The sequence below is a fragment of the Cervus elaphus genome, chromosome 17 (assembly GCF_910594005.1).
Source record: "Cervus elaphus chromosome 17, mCerEla1.1, whole genome shotgun sequence".
Classification (NCBI taxonomy): Eukaryota; Metazoa; Chordata; class Mammalia; order Artiodactyla; family Cervidae; genus Cervus; species Cervus elaphus.
This window is the reverse complement of record NC_057831.1, coordinates 32,508,486-32,529,383: the sequence shown is the minus strand read 5'-3', so window position 1 is coordinate 32,529,383 and position 20,898 is coordinate 32,508,486. Positions and strand designations below refer to the sequence as shown.

Below are 20,898 nucleotides of genomic sequence, written 5' to 3'. Positions count from 1 at the left end.
TGTCTAAATTGTTATTCCCTCCACTAAACTGGATGTACCTCAAGAACAGGAACTATACCTTCATCTTCATTACCATATCAGTAGACTGTGTATTAGTCAGTACCCCTTCTCTTGCAAGTGACTGAAGCTCATTTCAAACTATATAAGAAAAAAGTGAAAAAAGGAATATTTTTTCAATTGACTTATACAGTTGGGAAGTCTAAGAAATAGCTGGCTTGCCTCTTTCATTTTCACTCATTGGCTACATTCTTCATTTCTCACTAGACATGCTGGCTCTTGCAGTTCCAAAACTGCATCATTACCGCTTGTGATACAAAAGAAAGACCATTTATTTTTCATTACTCATATAAAATTTCAATTCTTGTTTGAATCCTGTGACTATCTGTGAGCTAATTAATTAGGCCAAAGACCATGGAGAGCTCATATTGTTAAAATCAAGATGTAAGGAAGGCTATGTTTCTTTCTAAAGGTTCTTGGGGAGAACCCCTTTCCTTGCCTTTTTTAGGGACCATCCACATTTCTTCTTTCAAGATCCCCTTTCTTCATCCTCAAAGCCAGCAACATTCATCTCTGAAGCTCCCCAGAAGTCTCAGCTCATTCTTCAGTAGTCAGATCTACGTCTGACTTTCCTTTTCTGCCTCCTTCCTTTAATTCTAAGTCCTTAGAATTATACTAGTCCCACTGAAGTAATAGGAGATGTCTGCCTATGGTAAGGTCAGGTGATTGACAAACCTCAATGTCATCTAAAGCATTAATTCCTCTGTTATATAACCTAACCTATTCATAGATTCCAGGGATTAGGACTTGGGCATCTTTGGGAAGTCATATTCTACCTTCTTTATTGTCACTGTTGTTCAGTTGCTCAGTGGTGACCAACTCTTTGCGACCCAGTGGACTGTAGCACACCAGGCCTCCCTGTGCTCCACTATCTCCCAGAGTTTGCTCAGATTCATGTCCATTGAGTCAGTGATGCTATCTAACCATATCATCCTCTGCTGCTCCCTTCTCCATTTGCATTCACTCTTTCCCAGCATCAGAGGTTTTCTAGTGAGTCAGTTCTTCACATCAGGTGGCCAAAGTATTGAAGCTTCAGCTTCAGCATCAGTCCTTCCAATGAATATTCAGCATCAATTTCCTTTAGGATTGACTCGTTTGATCTCTTTGCAGTCCAAGGGACTCTCAAGTCTTCTCTGGTCTACTGGAGAAGGATGACAACCCACTCCAGTATTCTTCCCATGAGAATTCCATGAACAGTATGAAACTTTCCTTTATAGAGTCCAGGAAAAAAAGTATTTTTTTGTTCTAATCTTATGTTTAGTAACTTACTTCATGAACCTCTACCACTTGCTGTTATATAATTATCTGATCAGTAGAATGAATAATCACAAGGAACAACTGAAACTACTATTTAACATTTTGTTATCAACGAATAACATCTAGTAACACCCACAGGCCTGAAAGCTTTATGAGGTCAGATATCACCGTTTAGCTTTTTAATTTCTGTAAACTGAAGCACTTTACTCATTTTTTGCCAACTAACAGTAATACAGATGGTGTAGCTGAATAATAATGATGGTTGATTGTATTCACAAATTGACAAAGCCAAAGGCCCACTCTCTTTTTTAATGACTTTTCCACAGTGCATTTAATAGTGTGATTCAGATTCTTCTCACATCAAACTTACAGTTGCTATATATCATGAGTGTTTGGTGTTATTTTCAATTAAGCATAACTATTATTATTTAACTTCTACATTGCAAGAGTCTAAAATGTTACACTTGCCATTTTGGGTAGCTAGCCATCTAAATTTTAGGCAATTCTATCCTATTGGTGGGTGATCCCTTAACAAGCAATTGGGAACTATTATTAAAAATAATAACACCTACCATGTTTTAGGCTTCCCTGATGGTAAAGTGGTAAAGAATCTGCCTGCGATGCAGAATACCTGGTTTTGATTCCTGGGTTTGGTTCCAGGAAGATCCCCTGGAGAAGGGGATGACTATGCATGTAGTATTTTTGCCTGGAGCCTTTTGGGGTTGCAAAGAGTTGAACAAGACTGAGTGACTAACACATGCACACCATGTTTTAGACTTTACACTGGATTTCCCATGCAGACACACATACATATCACCACCCTCACTAATTAATCTTTCAAGACATTTAGAAGACAAATATTTATTCATTTATAGATCAGAACATTTTTTTTTGAAAATTTTAAAAATCACTTATCTAGGCAGTGATAACTAGAATTGCAGACTAAGGGCACAGAGAAATAATAGGAATCTTTTATCACATCACTTTTCTGGCCAAATAACAATACACATATTACTTAATTTCTGGTCAAACATAGAAGGTAAAAAAGTCATACTTTTTTTTTCATTTATTTTTATTAGTTGACATAGATGTATAGAACATACTGTTTTAAATGAAGTCATACCATTTACAAGCTGAATTGGAATCACGCTAAGTCATTCTCAGACTGCTTTTCATTCTACACACATAGCCCATCATCTACTTAGATCCTCCACTTAAAACTTTTCAAGAGGTTAAAACTGCATTTAAGATAAAGTCCAAACCTCTTTCTGGGTCTCACCAGGATCCACCTCATCTGACCTTCTTTCTCCACACAGCTTCACCTAACTCTGCCCTCCTCCTCGCTCACTGGGCTGCAGCCATGCAGGACTCCTTTAGGTACTTTAGACACAAGCTCTTCATCGCCTCGGGGCCTCTTCCCAGGCTGTTGTCCTCTCGTCTTGTCTGCTTGCTTGAGCAGTGTCTTCTCATCCTTTAGATCACAGCTGAAACACCGCTGTTCCCGATGAAACTCCCTTGAGTGTTCTAACTAACATAGAGCCTCCTTCCCGCCCGGCCTCGACCAGCATACCTTGTTCCCTTCCCAGCACCTGGTGTGAGTTCTGTGTGCTGGTTTGTTTGTTGTTTGTTGCCTCTCTCAGTACAGGGAAGGGTATTCACGCACAGGATTGGTGACTATATTCAATCATTTTTTTGGAAACAATTTTCTTTTTTTTTTTTTTTTTTACTTTTTTTTATTATTAGTTGGAGGCTAATTACTTCACAACATTTCAGTGGGTTTTGTCATACATTGATATGAATCAGCCATAGATTTACACGTATTCCCCATCCCGATCCCTTCTTTTTCTCAAAATTAAGAGTATAAGTGATCTGAAGCTTTATGCCCTGGTGTTTTCTGAACATCTCTATTCCAATGCATTTTTGGTTTGGTCTGTCATATTTATGTGCACATTTAAGTGACTCAAACTGAAGAAATAATAACTTCCAATTCAAAATCAAGGATCTGCTCTGACACATATTTTAAAGGCATATTGGTTCTGAGTTGGGGCCCAGGCTTCTGCATTTTTAATAAGATTTTCAAGTGATTCTGATTCACAGCAGAGTTTGAGGAGGCCCGCTTGAGTGTGAACATAGTCCTGTTATGTGTCTACCTCTATCTGCTGAATTTCATCATATCTAACCCTTTGTTTAATCCATGCTTGAAATCCTTACATCCTTAGAAACTTTCTGACCTGGATATTTAATGAATACATAATACTGTTACTATTCAAACTCTTTTATCTCTTGTTCTGCTCTAGATGAGGCTTTATTCTTTTAAGCAGTGCTGACATCCTGGGTTTATAATTTAATTAGGAATAAGGAATCTAAGGTAGAATTTACACACTTATCTAGTCTGAAAAGTTTGAGAGTCATCAGATAACTGGACATATAATGTTCTTAGTAATTGTTTTAAAATAAAGCTAATCATAAGAAGAAATAATTTTTAAATTATTATTAGTTTGTAACCTGCAAACATAAATTTTGACTATGAACAAATGTTAGTTTCCAAATCTGTGATTTTGTTTTCTAATTCTGTTGGCTTATTGCTTTCAATTGCCAATGTATTGAAAAACATATGACCTTATTATTGCTCTTAAGAAATAAATTTTACATGCATGCACAGTAAGGAGTTTTGAGATATAGTCCATTAATAATAAGCAACCTACAATCCCATTCACTTCTTATCTTTCACTAGTTTCACTTTTCACATTTTATGTCATGGGCATATACAGAAAACTACAGTATTTTATAGTCAAAGCAAATGTACTATATTAAGATTATATTGTGCCAGGTACATCTTCCAATCATATTTATCAATGTATAGATCCCTTCTTCTATAAATAGCCAATGTGGTACTAGGAAAAAATATTTGTCACATTTCAGGCACTTGTTGGTAGTTAAATATACATCAAAATACAAATTTATAAATATTTTATTTAGATTGTATTTTACCATCCTTATTTAGGTGTAAAATGAACACAATGCTTTATTTGATAATCTTTCAGAAATTCTCTTGTTTGGGGATGAGTGTGTGAGTATTTTGTTAAAAATTCATGTTTTACACACAAAGTACATTCCATGTACTCTTGGGGGTGGGGAGGAAGAATCTCTACTAAGTTGGCAGGATTTGAGCAAAGGAGGTAGTGAAGTGTGAAGTGAAAGTCTCTCAGTCTTGTCTGACTCTGTGACCCTATGGACAGTAGACTGCCAGGCTCCTTTGTCCATGGGATTCTGCAGGCAAGAATACTGGAGTGGGTTGCCATTTCCTTCTCCAGGGGATCTTCCCAACTCAGGGATCAAACCTCAGTCTCCTGCATTGCAGGCAGATTCTTTACTGTCTGAGCCACCGGAGAAGCCCAAGGAGGTAGTAGTAGTCATAAAACAAGCAAAAGTTTAGCTATTTTATTTGTGACCTGAGATCCTTTGAAGATAACCTCTCAAAACCCTCTTTCAATTAAGATTGAAAATGTCAAGTTTACTGATATCATTGCCCATTTTAAGAAACAGTAGTAATCTTGATTCAGATTCATCAGCCATTAATGATATTCATGTTTTGCCTGAGGTTAGTATCACTCTTTTAATATGGAGGAAAAGTAAAGAATGTAATTTCTTGTTTCACATTTGCTTTAGGGAAGTAAGGATCTTCCCCAACCACCTCCCTCTATGTTGTTCTAACATTTTCTAGAGGTGAGATCATTTAGAGAGCTCAGTGGAGTGAAATTAATTTTTAAAATAACAATACATTTTTCATCTAAACACATTAAATTCTACTCAACCTTAACCATATCTGAGAGTTCCATCAGCTACTCCATTAGTAGTTTAAACAGCCTACAATATTGAACAATAAACTATATTGATATAAGTGAAATAGCTTTTATCTCCCTTCCATGCTTTAATTCACACGTTGATGGGCTTTTGATGTTCCTAGATATACGTGGAATCCAGGAGTTTCTGGACAAAGTGTCTCAGCAGGGGATGGATGTTGCACTTCAGAAGGTAGAAAACAACATCAATAAGATGATCACCACGCTATTTGACACCATGAGAATAGAGGAATTGAATCGCTATCGAGACACTCTTAGGCGAGCTATCCTTGTTATGAATCCTGCCACAGCCAAATCCTTCATTACTGAGGTAAGTAAAAATTGTCATGGACTGGAAATAGGATGTAAACATTAAATGTTTCAGAATAGATCCCACAGAGGAGATGAAAATTAAGAGCAGTGTGAGGGAATTAACTACACAGCTCTCATTAGCACTAATTGAGGTAACACAGTGAATTCCTTGTTCATCACATTTACCCCGTACTGTCCAGTTAATTGCTAAGAATGCTTTGTATTTATATGTGTTTAGGCACCTATCCAGGATGACTTTAAGAATTCTTATGGGGATTTAAAAGTGCTGCTTACCTGAATGGATTTCACAAATTGTCGAATATTGATACTTAATTTTTTTATGCAAGTTAAAATTTTACTTCTGAGAAAAGATTTATTTGAGTTAAAGCTATTATTGCCTAAACATGATTCCTATTATGAAAACATATAGCAGGTTCTTCTCCTCTATATTCAGAACTCTGTAGCAAGACAAATAATTGAAACTGTCTGAAACTCTGCAAAGTGATGACCATTGTGCATTTTATGGTGCTAGATCATCAAATTTTTTATTGTATCTGTACCTTTGGCTAGAAGCTCTGAAACTTTGTAAAAATACAGTTGAGACTATTCAATCTCTATATTCTAAAATCTTTGCTATTCCCTTAAAAAAGATTGTTGTCAAGTAATTTTTGTGATCACTTTTTGACTATATATAGTGCTGAAATTAGTCATGATGTTACATACTTTCACATGGATTTTATTATTAGTTTTAAAATTTGGGGTGGCTTTATTTCACTAATATAGTTTTCTTCACTTCTGCAATATGTTTTCTTTAGCTCCCAAAGTACTGATGTAAAGCCTCCAGATTAAGAATGTGTTAGAAGTTCTTTGACACTCTATATAATTGGTATCAGAGAACTTGAAGCAGAATATAAATCACTAAGAAGAATAAAACTTGGAAAATACCTATAAGGAATTTTTTATTTTAATAGAAAACTTTGTTATTCAGTTTAAGATCAAATATAGAACTTTGACCTTTTTAGGTCTAGCAAGTAACTCAGAGAGTCTCATTGAACCACTAAATGTTTCCCCAATAGAAAGAGTATTTTCAATTTTACAAGAGTTTGTTCTCTCCTTCGAGAAAGACAAAATCTGCTAGAAGGCTGAAGGCAAATATATAAGGGCATATAATATAAATTGAAATCTTAAAATTATAATAAATAAGGTTGAAGTATCTATGGTCACTTTTGGTTGGGAAGATCAGAGAAGGCTTCATTGAGAGGGCATGTTTGAACCAGACCCAGTGGCATGAGTACTAATTCACAAAGAGAAATGATAGTCAAGACACAGGTTCAAGACCATGTCAGTCATGTTCTGGTCATGTGATGCCCGCAAATTACTTAATAGCTTTGAGCTTCCATTTTGTCATCAGTAAAATGGGAATATTATTGATTTCAATTTATTATATTTGTACTGTAGATTAATGAGATATAATAAGCCTTAAAGGAGTGATTGGACAGCTGGCACCTAGCAGATGCTTAAGAAATGGTAACTTCTAGATCATATTTTCTAGGTGTACATATGTATCTAGTAGTATGTAGTATCTACCTGACACGTAGCAGGGGCTATGGCCCCCTGTTCTTAACTCTGAGCCTTGACACTTGTAATAATCTGCTGCTTCCATCTTTTTTCTCAAATACATAAATCTATGTTTGTGATTTTCCTGAGAAATATATCTCCCTTCCTCTACCCAACCACCATTTTCCCCACTCATTTTGTCCTTCACAATTACTGATTTTATGTATAGTCTCTGTATATCCATAATTTCTAAACTATGGGCTGGTTTTAAAGTCTGAAGCCTTTATACTCTTCTCTGATCTATGTAGTGGTCCCTGCTGCTCCTTTGGCTGTTCTCAAACACTGCACCTTGATTCTGCTCTTTCATGAGTTCTAGAAACATTTCCCACTTAGAGAACAGACTGACCTCTTAAGTCCTAGACACAGCTCATTCAAAAGGCAAGTAGCACCAAATTTAAAAGGCAAGTAGCATCAGAGGTCTGGAGACACACAGAATAGTTACTGACTTAGAGGATTACTTATTTAGTGGAGGAGTCAAGCATGTAACTAAATAATAAAATGTGAAAGAAAAATACTATTATAGTGATGGGTAAATGGTGCTTTGGAATTCCATAGGAGAACTCACAAAGTCTGCAGGGAGTTTGGCTGAGGTCAGGAAATGTTTCACAGAGAATTTGCTTTACCAAAATGCTACAAAATGAATAAGAATGTATTAGGCAGACAGTGATAGGCAAATGAAACTTCATTCTGTGTGTTTATGTGTGTGTGTGTGTGTGCATGCGCTCACATGTGTGAGAGAGAAAGAGGTGGGCGGGGAGATGGACAGAATTTTAAAAAGGACATACGATTGAGGGTTTTATAATGAAAAGCAAGAATCCTTTGGTCTACCTATTTCTCCATCCAGTTATACTTTTCAGAAATAATTGCTTTTTTAAGACAAAACAATAATTCATTCAGGTTTTTCTGTAAGATCTTTACAAAACATATAGCATCTTTAAATAGAAACATGTGTGTGTGAGTGCTCAGTCACTTCAGTCTGTCCAACTCTTTGTGACCCTACAGATTGTAGCCTGCCAGGCTCCTCCGTCCATGGAATTCTCCAGGCAAGAATACTAGAGTGGATTGCCATGCTCTCCTCGAGGGGATCTTCCCCACTCAGGGATCGAACTGGGTCTCCTGCATTGCAGGCAGATTCTTTACCACTGAGGCACTGGGAGAGCCCCAAATAAAAACATTTATAAAACCAAAAAGGTTTGCAAAATCCAAATCCCGTGTATCATCTAGTAGCAATGGGTCCATATTTACTAATTCAGTGTTCAGAGAAATTTATAAAACACAACCTACTCCCACACTTTTCAGTTCCCCACTTCACTCCTGCCTGCCAATTGGCTTGGCATTTCCAGGCATCAGAATTGCTAGGACTTGGCAGGACAGTCCTGTGCTCAGTTGCTGCCCCTATGATGGCATCAAATCCTGGCTTCTCCTACCATACTTCAGCGGATATCACTACTTCGTCTGTTTTTCTTTTTTTAATTGTTGTTGTTCAGTAGTTAAGTCATGTCCAACTCTTTGCAACCCCATGAACTACAGTCTACCGCCCTTCCCTGCTCTTCAGTATCTCCCGGAGTTTGCTCAAACTCATGTCCGTTGAGTCAGTAATGCCATCCAACAATTTCATCCTCTGTTGCCCTCTTATCCTTTTACCCTCCATCTTTTTCAGCATCAGAGTCTTTTCCAGTGAATCAGCTCTTCACATCAGGTGGCCAAAGTATTGGAGCTGCAGCTTCAGCATAAGTCATTCTAATGAGTATTCTGTGTTGATTTCCTTTAGGATTGACTAGTTTAATCTCCTTGCTGTCTAAGGGACTCACAAGAGTCTTCACCAGCACCACAATTTGAAAGCATCAATTCTTCAGTGCTCAGCCTTCTTTATCATCCTACACTCACATCCATACATGACTACTGGAAAACCATAACTTTGACTATACGAACCTTTGTCAGCAAAGTAATGTCTCTGCTTTTTAATACACTGTTTAGGTTTGTCACAGCTTTTCTTTCAAGGAGCAAGCGTTTTTTAATTTCATGGCTTCAGACACTGTCCACAGTGATTTTGGAGCCCAAAAAAATAAAGTCTGTCACTGTTTCCATTGTTTTCTCATCTATTTGCCGTGAGGAGATGGGACTGGATGCCATGATCTTAGTTTTTGAATGTTGAGTTTTAAACCAGCTTTTTCACTCCTTCTCTTTCACCCTCATCAAAAGGTTCTTTATTTCCTCTTTGCTTTCTTCCATTTCAGTAATTTATTTAAAAAACACTTTTCAGATGGTTTCTGTCCCTTTTTCTCATGGCTATTTGTTTATATATCTATTTAATCCCTTATATTTTATTGGGGTTTGGAAGGTATCTCAATTGACTTTCTTCAGTCATAAATTCCAGAATGTTCTTTCAGTTTTGGAGATTATCAGAAGATACTTTAAAGAGCTGTTGTTATAGTTGATAGTATTTGTTAAACATTTTAGATCTGTAAAATACAACATGTAACATTTTGCCCAAATTCCAAATTTACAGTTGAGAAAATTAAAGACCTCCTTAGATGTAATCTGTTCTATTCTCCAACTTCCTCCAGCCACATTCAACATCTTTCCAACTAGCGCTGATAGCGGATGCTAGGGGATGTGCAGAGCTGGAAACTGGTAAAGTAACTTGTCAGCAGGTCAACGGGGTACATGACTCTTAGGTCCTATGAGATACAGAAATGACTTACAATGGATTACATGATGGATAGAAAGGCAAATGAAGCTATAAAGGAACTGATGCATTGGAATAATGGGAAAGAGAAAGGATCTAAACGTTATGATGAAGTCAAAGAAACAGGTTCAATAAACACTGAAGAGAGGGAGAAGAGGAAGTAAGAAATTCTGGTCAAAGAAAGGGAATAGCAGAACTCCCAGCTTCACTGGTTCCTATATTTTATAAGTTGGCATGGAAAGTTGTTAAAATAGTCAAAGAAAATATCAACTTAAAATTCAAAAGAATGAGTTTTAAGAAAGAAATTGCTCACTTAGCATTGTCATTTAATTCCTAAGGGGGAAAATGGGCATATCAATTCTGTTTGCATCTTTTTTTTTTCTGTCCCTGGAGCAATTATATGGCATTGAGTTAATTATGCTCCCTTTGAAGTCTTAGAAATTTAATATATCACATGTCTACAATTAGTGCTCCACCTCTCATTCAAGATTTCAAAGCTTTAATAAAAATACTGCAGTTATGTGCTGCTGAGTAAATCAGCCTGCTGTGATATTGATGGAAAATTGTTATCACAATGTTCCTGTAACTGTCCTTGAAATGAATATGGTGAAACAAGAGTGCTCACATGGTTTGATTTAAATATAGATTAGGGTGATATTTTGAAAAACAGTATTTTTTATATAGGAAAAATGTTACTATGGATGTTATGTAATTAAACCATTTACAGAAAGGATACATACATCAGAATTTTTGGATCTTAACTTTTAGTTTTCAGGTTTGAGAAGAAAATTCAATTCTTTGAAAATGAGAAGTTCTGTTACTTAAATGGTAATGAATATCATTGTCTATTTGCATTTTTTTTCAAATTTTCAGAAGAACCCCACTGTTACATGAAATCTGTTTATTCAGCAATAATAAAAGGGAATTATCTTTTTTCCTTAATCACACTTTATGAAATAGTTTTCACTCTGTTTTACTATATCCCAGAGAACTTTGATCGTGCCAAACAACAAAAAGGCAAAGTTATTTCTTCAAATATATAAGCAGCTTGCCAGAAATAAGGCTTTATGATGATTTAGAAAATAAGTTGTCTCAGGAGTATAGAAAGGTTCCTAGTCATCAAAGGAGTACCCTGAATATTCAGATTACTGTGATAGTTATCTAGTAGCTAGTCAAACAACCCAATTTTTACCAAGAAAAAGAAATTATTTGGAGATATTATGCAATGTCCATTTTTAGGACAAGGCTAATGTAATGATATTAGACAAAGAAACTTGACTGTAATTTTTCCCCAAATATATTCCTTGCATGAACGTCTCTATAATAATACAGTGTTCATAGATGATTGATATACATTTTTGAAGTACACTTTTTATTTAAATTTAATGTACATAATTATAGTACATATAACTGTGAAGTACAACTTAACAAATATCCATGCATCCAGCACCCAAATCAAGAAATAACATAACTAGCACTCCCAGAGTCCCTTCCTGGGCCCCACTTGATTATAACCTTCTTGAAAGTATAACCATTAAATTGATTTAAAACACAATAAACTAGTTACAATTTATATTAAGCTGTATATGCATAGAAATATACTATGTATGTCTTTTATCTGTTTTCTTTTGCTCAACATTATGTTTATAAGGTTTATCCACGTTGAAATAGGTAGGAAAACTTTATTCATTTTATTGCTCTGAAGTATTTCATTATATGAATATGCCACAGTCTATTTAAATTTTATTGATGATTTTTTTTCAAGTTTTGCTCATTACAAATAGTCAGTCTATTTGTTTTTTCTTTATATGTGTGTATTTTTGTTGGGAATGAAATGTCTAGCTCAAGAGGTATGCATAAATTATGTCACTTATTAATGCTAGCTGATACAGCCAGTTTTCCAAAAATTTATGCCAATTTGGACTTCTACTGGGAGCAGACAGAAGTATTTCAATTTTCTACTTCCTTACCAATACTTGTTATTTTCCTTCTTCTTCATTTTATTTATACTGGTGGATATGTACTAGATTCATATTTTATTTTTAATCTGCCTTTTCCTGATGGATGAGTTATTATGTATTTATTGACTTTTTAATATTTTGTTTTATTAACTACCTATTCAAGTCTTTTATTTTTCCCCATGATTATTAGGATCTTTATATATATTAGGGATAAAAGTCCATTTGCAAATATATTTTAAATCCTTTCTCCTATTGACTGACTGTCTTTCCATCCTATATATGGTAAATTTTGATGAATAGAACATCTTATTTTTAATGCAGTCCCTTATTAATTTGCTTTTTCTATAGTTAGTGCTTTTTGTCTTTTTTTAAAAGAAAGCTTTCTATTCCAAGATCATGAAGACATATTCTCATTTTTTTATAGACATTTTGTTTTATCATTTACATTCAAATCTGAATTTCATTTCAAATTGTTTTTCATGGTAGGTGGTAGAGAAACACTTATTTTTCATATGTTGTCTGTTATTCATTTCAACACAGGATCAATGTACCTGAATAGAAAATAAGGTTAGACTGAATAAAAAGGGAAGTTAATCAGTGTACTTGAAGTATAGAGCCATTATTCCTATACCGCATCTTTTGTCTATCTTTTTTTCTCTCTTAACATGAACCATATGACTTAAGTAGATAATGAAAGGCTATATTGATAATTTTGTTGCAATAAATATCTTTCTATGATCCTATAATAACAAAAGTTAATGGTGCTGGTTTCTATAATAAAAGTTGTAACTCTTTTCATGGGCTCAGTAGGCATGCATCAAGTAGCAGCTAATGGCCGGTCACTCAAAGATACAACTGCTCTATATGGATATGATCTTTACAATGGCATAGAATTCTAAGAGAACAAAATAATTTAACTGGCGTAAAAAAAAAATCTGCCAAACCATCCAAAAAAATCTGCTTCATTCCTTATTTAGTCTTTTATTATAGTTATCAATTATGATTAAATTTTTCTCAAATCCAAGTTTTTACTTTAGCTCAGTATTATATTGAACTGAAAGGCCAACCCACAGCTTTGGACTTTTATTTTTCAAATGAGAAAGTATCAAATTTATTTTACTTCCACTTGACCAAAATCATGCATGACAGATCTTACTTGTGTTAACGAGGCCTGAAAGTGCCTTAATATTTGCTTTTCTTGTTGAAGTTCTATTTAACTCTCAGAAGTTCTCCCTGAAGATGGGAGTTAGGTTCCAATGAGTCCAAATTTCCAAATAAGATGGATCCTATTCACCTCTTTCCTGTGACCACTGACTTGGATATTGATCTTGATAGACAGTTTGCTACTGATTCCTCCTAATAATCTGAAGGTCGTTTAACAATTTTGGCAAATCTAATTTGATAGTTTTTATTTTCTATAACTTTTTGATGAGTTCAACATTTTCATTCTATTCTATTTATTTAAATGAAGTTAAAAAATAAAATACCTGAACATAAATGAAAGCTGTACTTATTTGAAATATGAAATCACAATTGCTTCGGCTTTTAAGACAAAGGAATTCAAATCCTTCTCTAATTCAGTATTCATTTATTCATTCATTCAGGCAATGTGTTTAAAGCTTTTCTGTGTAAAATAATGTGAAAGGCACTGCTAGGAATACAATCATTAAAGATATATGGGTCTAGCCTCTAAGGAACAGACAAGTTGATAAGAAAAATGTTGTAAACATAGTACATAGTAAAACCACAAGAAAATAAACAATTAAGTGACTCTTCTCAACCCCCAGAGGGAATTGAAAATAAAGACAAAATTTCTATCTAAAAATTTAATCAAACAAAGTTTGTAGATGGGCTTCCCTGGTGACTCAGATGGTAAAGAATCTGCCTGCAATGCAGGAGACCTGGGTTCTATTCCTGGGTTGGAAAGATGCCCTGGAGGAGCGCATGGAAAGCCACTCTAGTATTCTTGCCTGAAGAATCCCCATGGACAGAGGAGCCTGGTGGGCTACAGTCCATGGGGTCACAAAGAGTCGGGCACGACTGAGTGACTATGCACAAAGTTTGTAGATAATGTATAAAATTACACTGGCCTAGAAAAAATTTTTTTTCTTTTGTTATGGGGTAACTGAGACACCTTCTCTACTTTAAGAAATTCTTATTGTAACTTATTATAGTCTTATCAAAGCAAGTTTGCAATGTGAATGGATCCAAGAGTGATTAAATTTATATTGAGTTTTTGCTCCATGAAGTAATGTGGACAAATGAAAACAAAGAGATTAGGTAAAATAGACCTAATGATAAATTTGAGGATCAAGACTTGCCACTGTTTGTCTGTTACTGCTTAGAAAAGAAGATATCAGACTTAGAAGGCAAGGACTTGCCAACATACAAAAGTTTCTCTGTCAATGCCAGGCACAATTTCTTAGGCCTTAACCATGGTCTGAGTGAAGTAATTTCAAAATTATGTACCTCTTGTTTCTGTTCCCATTCTCAACATTGTACTTTGAAGCTGGGAGAATGGGGAGCCCCTGAATTTAAGCAATAGAAAGATATATTTGCTGCAAATAAATAAATTAGTAATTTAATTAATATGCCAGTTTCTAGTAAATTCACTTAGTATATAAATGAAAAATACATGATATAAATACCATTATTTTCCATTTCCAGACCAAAACATAGGTTATTGCATTCTGCCCTGCTGTTCTAAGCAGCCATGGCAAATGAATCTTAGTTAGGACTAGAGTCTAAATCTATTTGCCAACCTGGGTTAGTGTGAATCAATCTCCTAGAACTTAATCAATTCTTTAAATGCTTACTGACAAAAATCAATGCTTTAGATTTGTAGAGGATCAGATTTTAAGGTGTAGCCACCACGAAGCTTTGTTAAAAAGTAGGCAGATGGCCCTAAGCTACAATTCTATTCAGAATTTTTCTCACTGTAATATAGATACATAGAAAGTAAATAAACTGTTTAGGTTGAGAAAATTTAAAAGATTCATTTGGGTTTTAGAGCAAACTCTATTTTTAATAGAATACACAAAACTGTAGCATAAGAGGACTCAAATATTAAACCTATATGTGTCTGCCCAACACTAATATTATGTGAACATATGGGTCCATTAATTTCAAACATGAATTATTTTAAATATGTATACTACTTGATGAGGCAACGTTTAAGTCAATTCTTGAAACTCATATTTATAACTTGGATTTAAGGCAATTTTGTAGAAAGGTATCCTTCTGTGAATGAAGAACAGCATGCATAAAGATACTGAGAAGGAAAATTGCAGGAAGCTGGGTGGGACAGGGGACACATGCTAAGGGAAGTAGAATTTTAGGATGTAAAACCTTAATTGTATCAGACTGGTAGGTGTCAAACCTAAAGAAAGAGAATGGCTACAGAGGCATCATGAACATGGAGTTTGAATTCAGTTTTTGCTTCACTATTAAATAGCTGTGTAGCTCTGACCAAGTCACTTAAAATCATTTAGCTTTGTTTTCCTCATCTATAAAATAGAGTAATTCCTGGATCTCAGTTATTTTCAAGGCTATATTTGGTAATGAAAATAGAATGTGTAGAATAATGTTCATACCTAGTAAAAATTTAACAAGTCTTAGTTGTACAGTGCTCTAGAACTATAGAGTAGAGTAAATAAGAAAATGCAATGGTGTTAGTAGACTTGGAAATTGATTAGGTATGTGAAATGCGGTTGAGACATAGGAAAAAAGATGGATCCTATGTTTCAAGTATGAGTTTCAATGGTGTCAATGTTATGAAATCAGAAGTATAAGAAAAGGAACAGATTTTGAGATAATTAGATAAAATTTCAGTCATAAATTTGATGTTTTCTGGAACATCTAGGTTGAGTCATGCATGTGACCGATGAAAATGAAAGAATGGAACCCAACAGTCCTAAGGAAAAGCTATTGTATTTGTCAATGTGATGATCATTGGTGAACTTTGAAAAAACATTTTTGTTAAAATTTTGTGAGGAAAAAATAAAGATTGTAAGGAAATAAAGTGTTGTTAGCAAATAAGCAGAGTAAGGGGCATCTCATTCAAGTCTGGAAGCAAAAAGGAGGACCACATAGTACTGTATCATGGGAAGAAACCTACTTCAAGGAAGATGTTTTCTAAGTATGGAAGCTCATGTGGAAAGAGAAGATGATGATGTAATATACAGGAAAAGAATCAATGTAGAATTATTGAAATGAAGTAGGATCACTTTTATAAATATATTATATTTGGAAGAGAGGCAGTAAGGAAGGATAAAAATGCAGAGAATTTTAAAGGTAACAGAAATGCTCAATTGCATTTGGGTCAAATGCATAGTGGAATCAATAGATTCTAATCCGTTTTTCTGTGAGTGGTTAGTAGACTGTATGTGCAGGCCGTGGGGAAAAATGAAGTAAAAAAAAGGATGGCTGATTCAGGTTGGGAACTAGCTGAAAAGCTAGTAAAGAAGGACCAGGCTGTCTGCAGGGATCATTATACAGGTGACATAAGACATGTTGGGAAGGACCTGATTTCCGGTAAGAAACCAACCTCCTAATATGAGTTACCAGCTTTATGAAAGAAACATATACTAAATTTTCCTTATGGTTTGTTTGAACTTACATAGTAAGTCTAGACTTTAGTTCCAAAAAAAGTGTGTTAAATGGATTAATACTTCAGAGATGAACGAAAGTGTTTTTACCTGGAAATATTTCAAAAATATCTCAGCTTTGGCACTACTGACACATTGACCCAGATAAGTCTTTGTTTTGGAACACTGTCCTGTGCAGTGTAATCTGTTCAGTAATATCCCTGCTCAGTAGACACCAAACAAGGCAGTCAAAAAAAGTGCCAGATGTTCCCATTAGTTGGAAATAGGGTTCAGTTCACTTCAGTTCAGTTCAGTCGTGTCTGACTGTTTGCGACCCCATGAACCATAGCACGCCAGGCCTCCCTGTCCATCACCAACTCCTGGAGTCCACCCAAACCCATGTCCATTGAGTCGGTGATGCCATCCAACCATCTCATCCTCTGTCGAGCCCTTCTCCTCCTGCCCTCAATCTTTCCAAGCATCAGGGTCTTTTCAAATGAGTCAGCTCTTAGCATCAGGTGGCCAAAATATTGGAGTTTCAGCTTCAACATCAGTCCTACCAATGAACACCCAGGACTGATCTCCTTTAGGATGGACTGTTTGGATCTCCTTGCAGTCCAAGGGACTCTCTTTCTCCAACACCACAGTTCAAAAGTATCAATTCTTTGGCGCTCAGCTTTCTTTATAGTCCAACTCTCACATCCATACATGACCACTGGAAAAACCATAGCCTTGCCTAGACGGACCTTTGTTGGCAAAGTAATGTCTCTGCTTTTTAATATTCTGTCTAGGTTGGTCATAACTTTCCTTCCAAGGAGGAAGCATCTTTTAATTTCATGGTTGCAGTCACCATCTGCAGTGATTTTGGAGCCCACAAAAATAGTCTGACACTGTTTCCACTGTTTCCCCATCTATTTGCCATGAAGTGATGGGACCAGATGCCATGAGCTTAGTTTTCTGAATGTTAAGCTTTAAGCCAACTTTTTCACTCTCTTCTTTCACTTTCGTCAAGAGGCTCTTTAGTTCTTTTTCACTTTCTGCCATAAGGGTGGTGTCATCTGCATATCTGAGGTTATTGATATTTCTCCCGGCATGTGCTTCCTCCAGCCCAGCGTTTCTCATGATGCACTCTGCATATAAGTTAAATAAGCAGGGTGACAATATACAGCCTTGATGTACTCCTTTCCCTATTTGGAACCAGTCTGTTGTTCCATGTCCAGTTCTAACTATTGCTTCCTGACCTGCATACAAGGTTTCTCTAGAGGCAGGTCAGGTGGTCTTGCATTCCCATCTCTTTCAGAATTTTCCACAGTTTATTGTGATCCACACAGTCAAAGGCAATGGGGTGGCCATATTAAAATCATTGCTGGTTAATATTATTGATCTAGAGCTATTTGGTGTTTGAAAAACTAAAATCTGTTTTATAGAATTTTTATTGCTGGCATATGACACCTGCATTTCACTTTTCCTCTAATAATAGCTAGTCAACATTCACTGGACCCTTTTCAGGTGTCTGAGACTATGCTAATCACTCTATAGGCTGTCTTGTATAATCCTCGAAGAATCCAGTGAGATGGGTATAATAGTTTCTTCATTCCACAGATAAAAAAATTAAAGGAATGATTAATATGCATTTGTCCATCTAAGTAGATTGTTTGCCTTTTAATTTTAGTTAACTTAGTCATTATTTTTTACATTTTTACTATTTTCTGCTGCTGCTGCGGCTGCTGCCGCTAAGTCACTTCAGTTGTTTCTGACTCTGTGCGACCCCATCCCTGGGATTTTCCAGGCAAGAACACTGGAGTGGGTTGCCATTTCCTTGTCCAATGCATAAAAGCGAAAAGTGAAAGTGAAGTCGCTCAGTCATGGCCGACTCTTTGCGACCCCATGGACTGCAGCCTACCAGGCTCCTCCATCCATGGGATTTTCCTGGCAAGAGTACTGGAGTGGGGTGCCATTGCCTTCTCCATTACTATTTTCTAACAGTGTTCATATATGACTTCCCTGGTGGCTCAGACGGTAAAGCGTCTGCCTACAAAGCAGGTGACCGGGGTTCGATCCTTGGGTGGGGAAGATCCTCCGGAGAAGGTAATGGCAACCCACTCCAGTGTTCTTGCCTGGAGAATCCCAGGGAAGGGGGAGCCTGGTGGGCTGCCGTCTATGGGGTCGCACAGAGTCAGACACGACTGAAGCGACTTAGCAGCAGCAGCAGCAGCAGCAACACATAAGTGTTTTTTACATATCAACACATTTAATCCTCATACCAAATATAAGAGATAAATGTAAATGTTTGACTTCATTTTACAAAAAAGAAAAATGAGCTACAAAGAGATTGTGAAAGTAGCCCAGGTCACACAGCAAGAAAGAGAAAAGCCAAGTCTAGCCCATTCTTAAGGAGTATACTATGTTGTGTTACCTCTCCAGGTACACAGTACATGTGAAAAAAATCATTCTGGCTTTTTGTGTATGACAAAGAAATAGTTGGTATGCCTCTGTGTGTGTGTGTGTGTGTGTGTGTGTTTTAGCTGTAAGTTGTGTCCAACTCTTTTGCAGCCCCTTGGACTGTAGCCAGCCAAACTCTTCTGTCCATGGGATTTCCCAGGCAAGAATACTAAAGTGGGTCCCATTTCCTTCTCCAAGGGATCTTCCCAGCCCAGAGATAAAACCTGCATCTCCTGCATTGGCAGACAAATTCTTTACTTCTGAGCCACCAAGGAAGCCCAGTTGGTGTGCATAACTGCCAGTAAATTATATTTGAAAAATGTTTTCACTGGGGTAAGCTAATGGAAAATTACTGGAGGACATGATGGGGAGCTCAGTCAATGTGATTAGGTCATCTGTGTTTGTAATCGGTGTTTACCAAACTTAGACTCCTATCCTACCACAGAGATGTATCTTCCTTGATTATTACATCTCACAGGAATGGCTCCTAGGTCTTCGAGAAAGACATTGTTAGGGTTGTAAAACTAGCAAGAGGCTGGAAGAAGATTTGTATCTTAAAGGAAAAGAGGAAGAGTGTATGATTGCAAATATTCTAAAGTAAATGTTCTAAGAAAGGGGATCTCAAAGGTCTAGATTCAGAAAGAAAACTGTTGAAAGCTTAGTGAAGCTGAGGAGAACGTTAAATTGTCTTGGGTCAAACATAGACAGGATATTTGGACTAAATAGATTCTGTTTAACTGTGTTTGCTTATGATTCATATAATATATATTGAGTTATGTTTATATATTTAACAATCATTGAATGCATATTCAGCTATATAGTTTAAAGACATATATTCTCATTGTCATGTGAAGGAATTTTTGGAATGAAAGGAATTGTTAGAGCTCCAGTGGCTCTCAAGATATTATGTAATTACTGATATGACAAAACCATTAGATATACTGAATGTGAACTTTCAGAACAAAAGAGTAATATTGATTTAATCTAAGAGGTTCAGGTAGACAACCTCATATGGGACTTCTGGAGGAAACAGATGGCAATAATGACTACCCATTGCTAAATTTCCTCAAGCATGGCTAAAAAAAGGGCAGGACCAGAAGGTTGGGAAACGTGGGGTCCAAACTGCACATGAACCTGACTATATTTCATAACAAGACATATTTGCCTTTGCTCAGAGTTCTGAAATAAATTTTCAGCATGATCCAAACACTTTCTTGGTGCATCTGACCTGAGTTCACTATAGCTACAAACAAAAGTTTCACAAACTCTCAGTAGAAATGAAATCACAGTTTCAAGACATACAGATTTTGATGAGTAAAGCATAAGCTTTGCATGTTTATGATTTTTTTAGAATTGTAAACCTTAGAGTATTCCTAAATTATCCCGATCCTATCCTATCAAGTTTGCTCTATTTCAAGATAAATTGGTTTGAAAATAAACTAAGACCATAAAATAAACCCATCATCCTAGCATTTTGGAAATGTATATACACATTTAAAGATAAGCTTAAATTTTTGCATATTGCATCAAATTCCAGGGCCACTGATTCCTTGAAGTCAGATTCATTTGACTTCCTGAAAATGAATTGGTTTTCATGAGCTATTTAAATTTATTGAGCTACTATTATCGTCCTAAACCCAAATAAAATTTGAGAAGTACTGGGCCTGGACATATCTCTGCAATTCTCAATAATATTTGCATCTGTAAGTGTCAGAATTGCCATTGACTAAGACATATGTGACTAGTGACCAACGCTAAACATACAATCCTGCACTTATATATTGATTTATAATTGATGTGACTTATAATTGATATTAATTATATTCTTAGATTGTGAAGTACTATGATTAAAAGCATGCATATTATTGAAGAACTATTTGTCCATCCATATTCAATGGTAAATGTATGGAACTTTTATATCTATGGATATATGGATCTAGCTATGGGGAATTTCAAAAATTTCAAAAATTTACCTGGATTCCCTCCCAGGGCTTTGCATATTGTGCTAGTGGTAAAGAGCCTACTGGCCAATGCAGGAGATAAGACTTAAGAGACTTAGATTAGATCCCTGGGTCAGGAAGATCCCCTGGAGTAGGGTATGGCAACCCATTCCAATATTCTTGCCTGGAGAATCC

The 20,898-nt window shown here is 35.9% G+C and overlaps 1 protein-coding gene across 2 annotated transcripts in view; it reads left to right on the top strand.

Moving 5' to 3' along the window:
* The window catches only part of GRID2 (glutamate ionotropic receptor delta type subunit 2), a 1,554,957-nt gene that overhangs the window by 815,668 nt on the left and 718,391 nt on the right, over positions 1-20,898 (top strand). For both annotated transcript variants that reach the window (XM_043871276.1, XM_043871274.1), the window contains exon 4: positions 5,282-5,487. In XM_043871276.1, the coding sequence (XP_043727211.1) occupies positions 5,282-5,487 (206 nt within the window). The remainder of the gene's footprint in view (positions 1-5,281; positions 5,488-20,898) is intronic.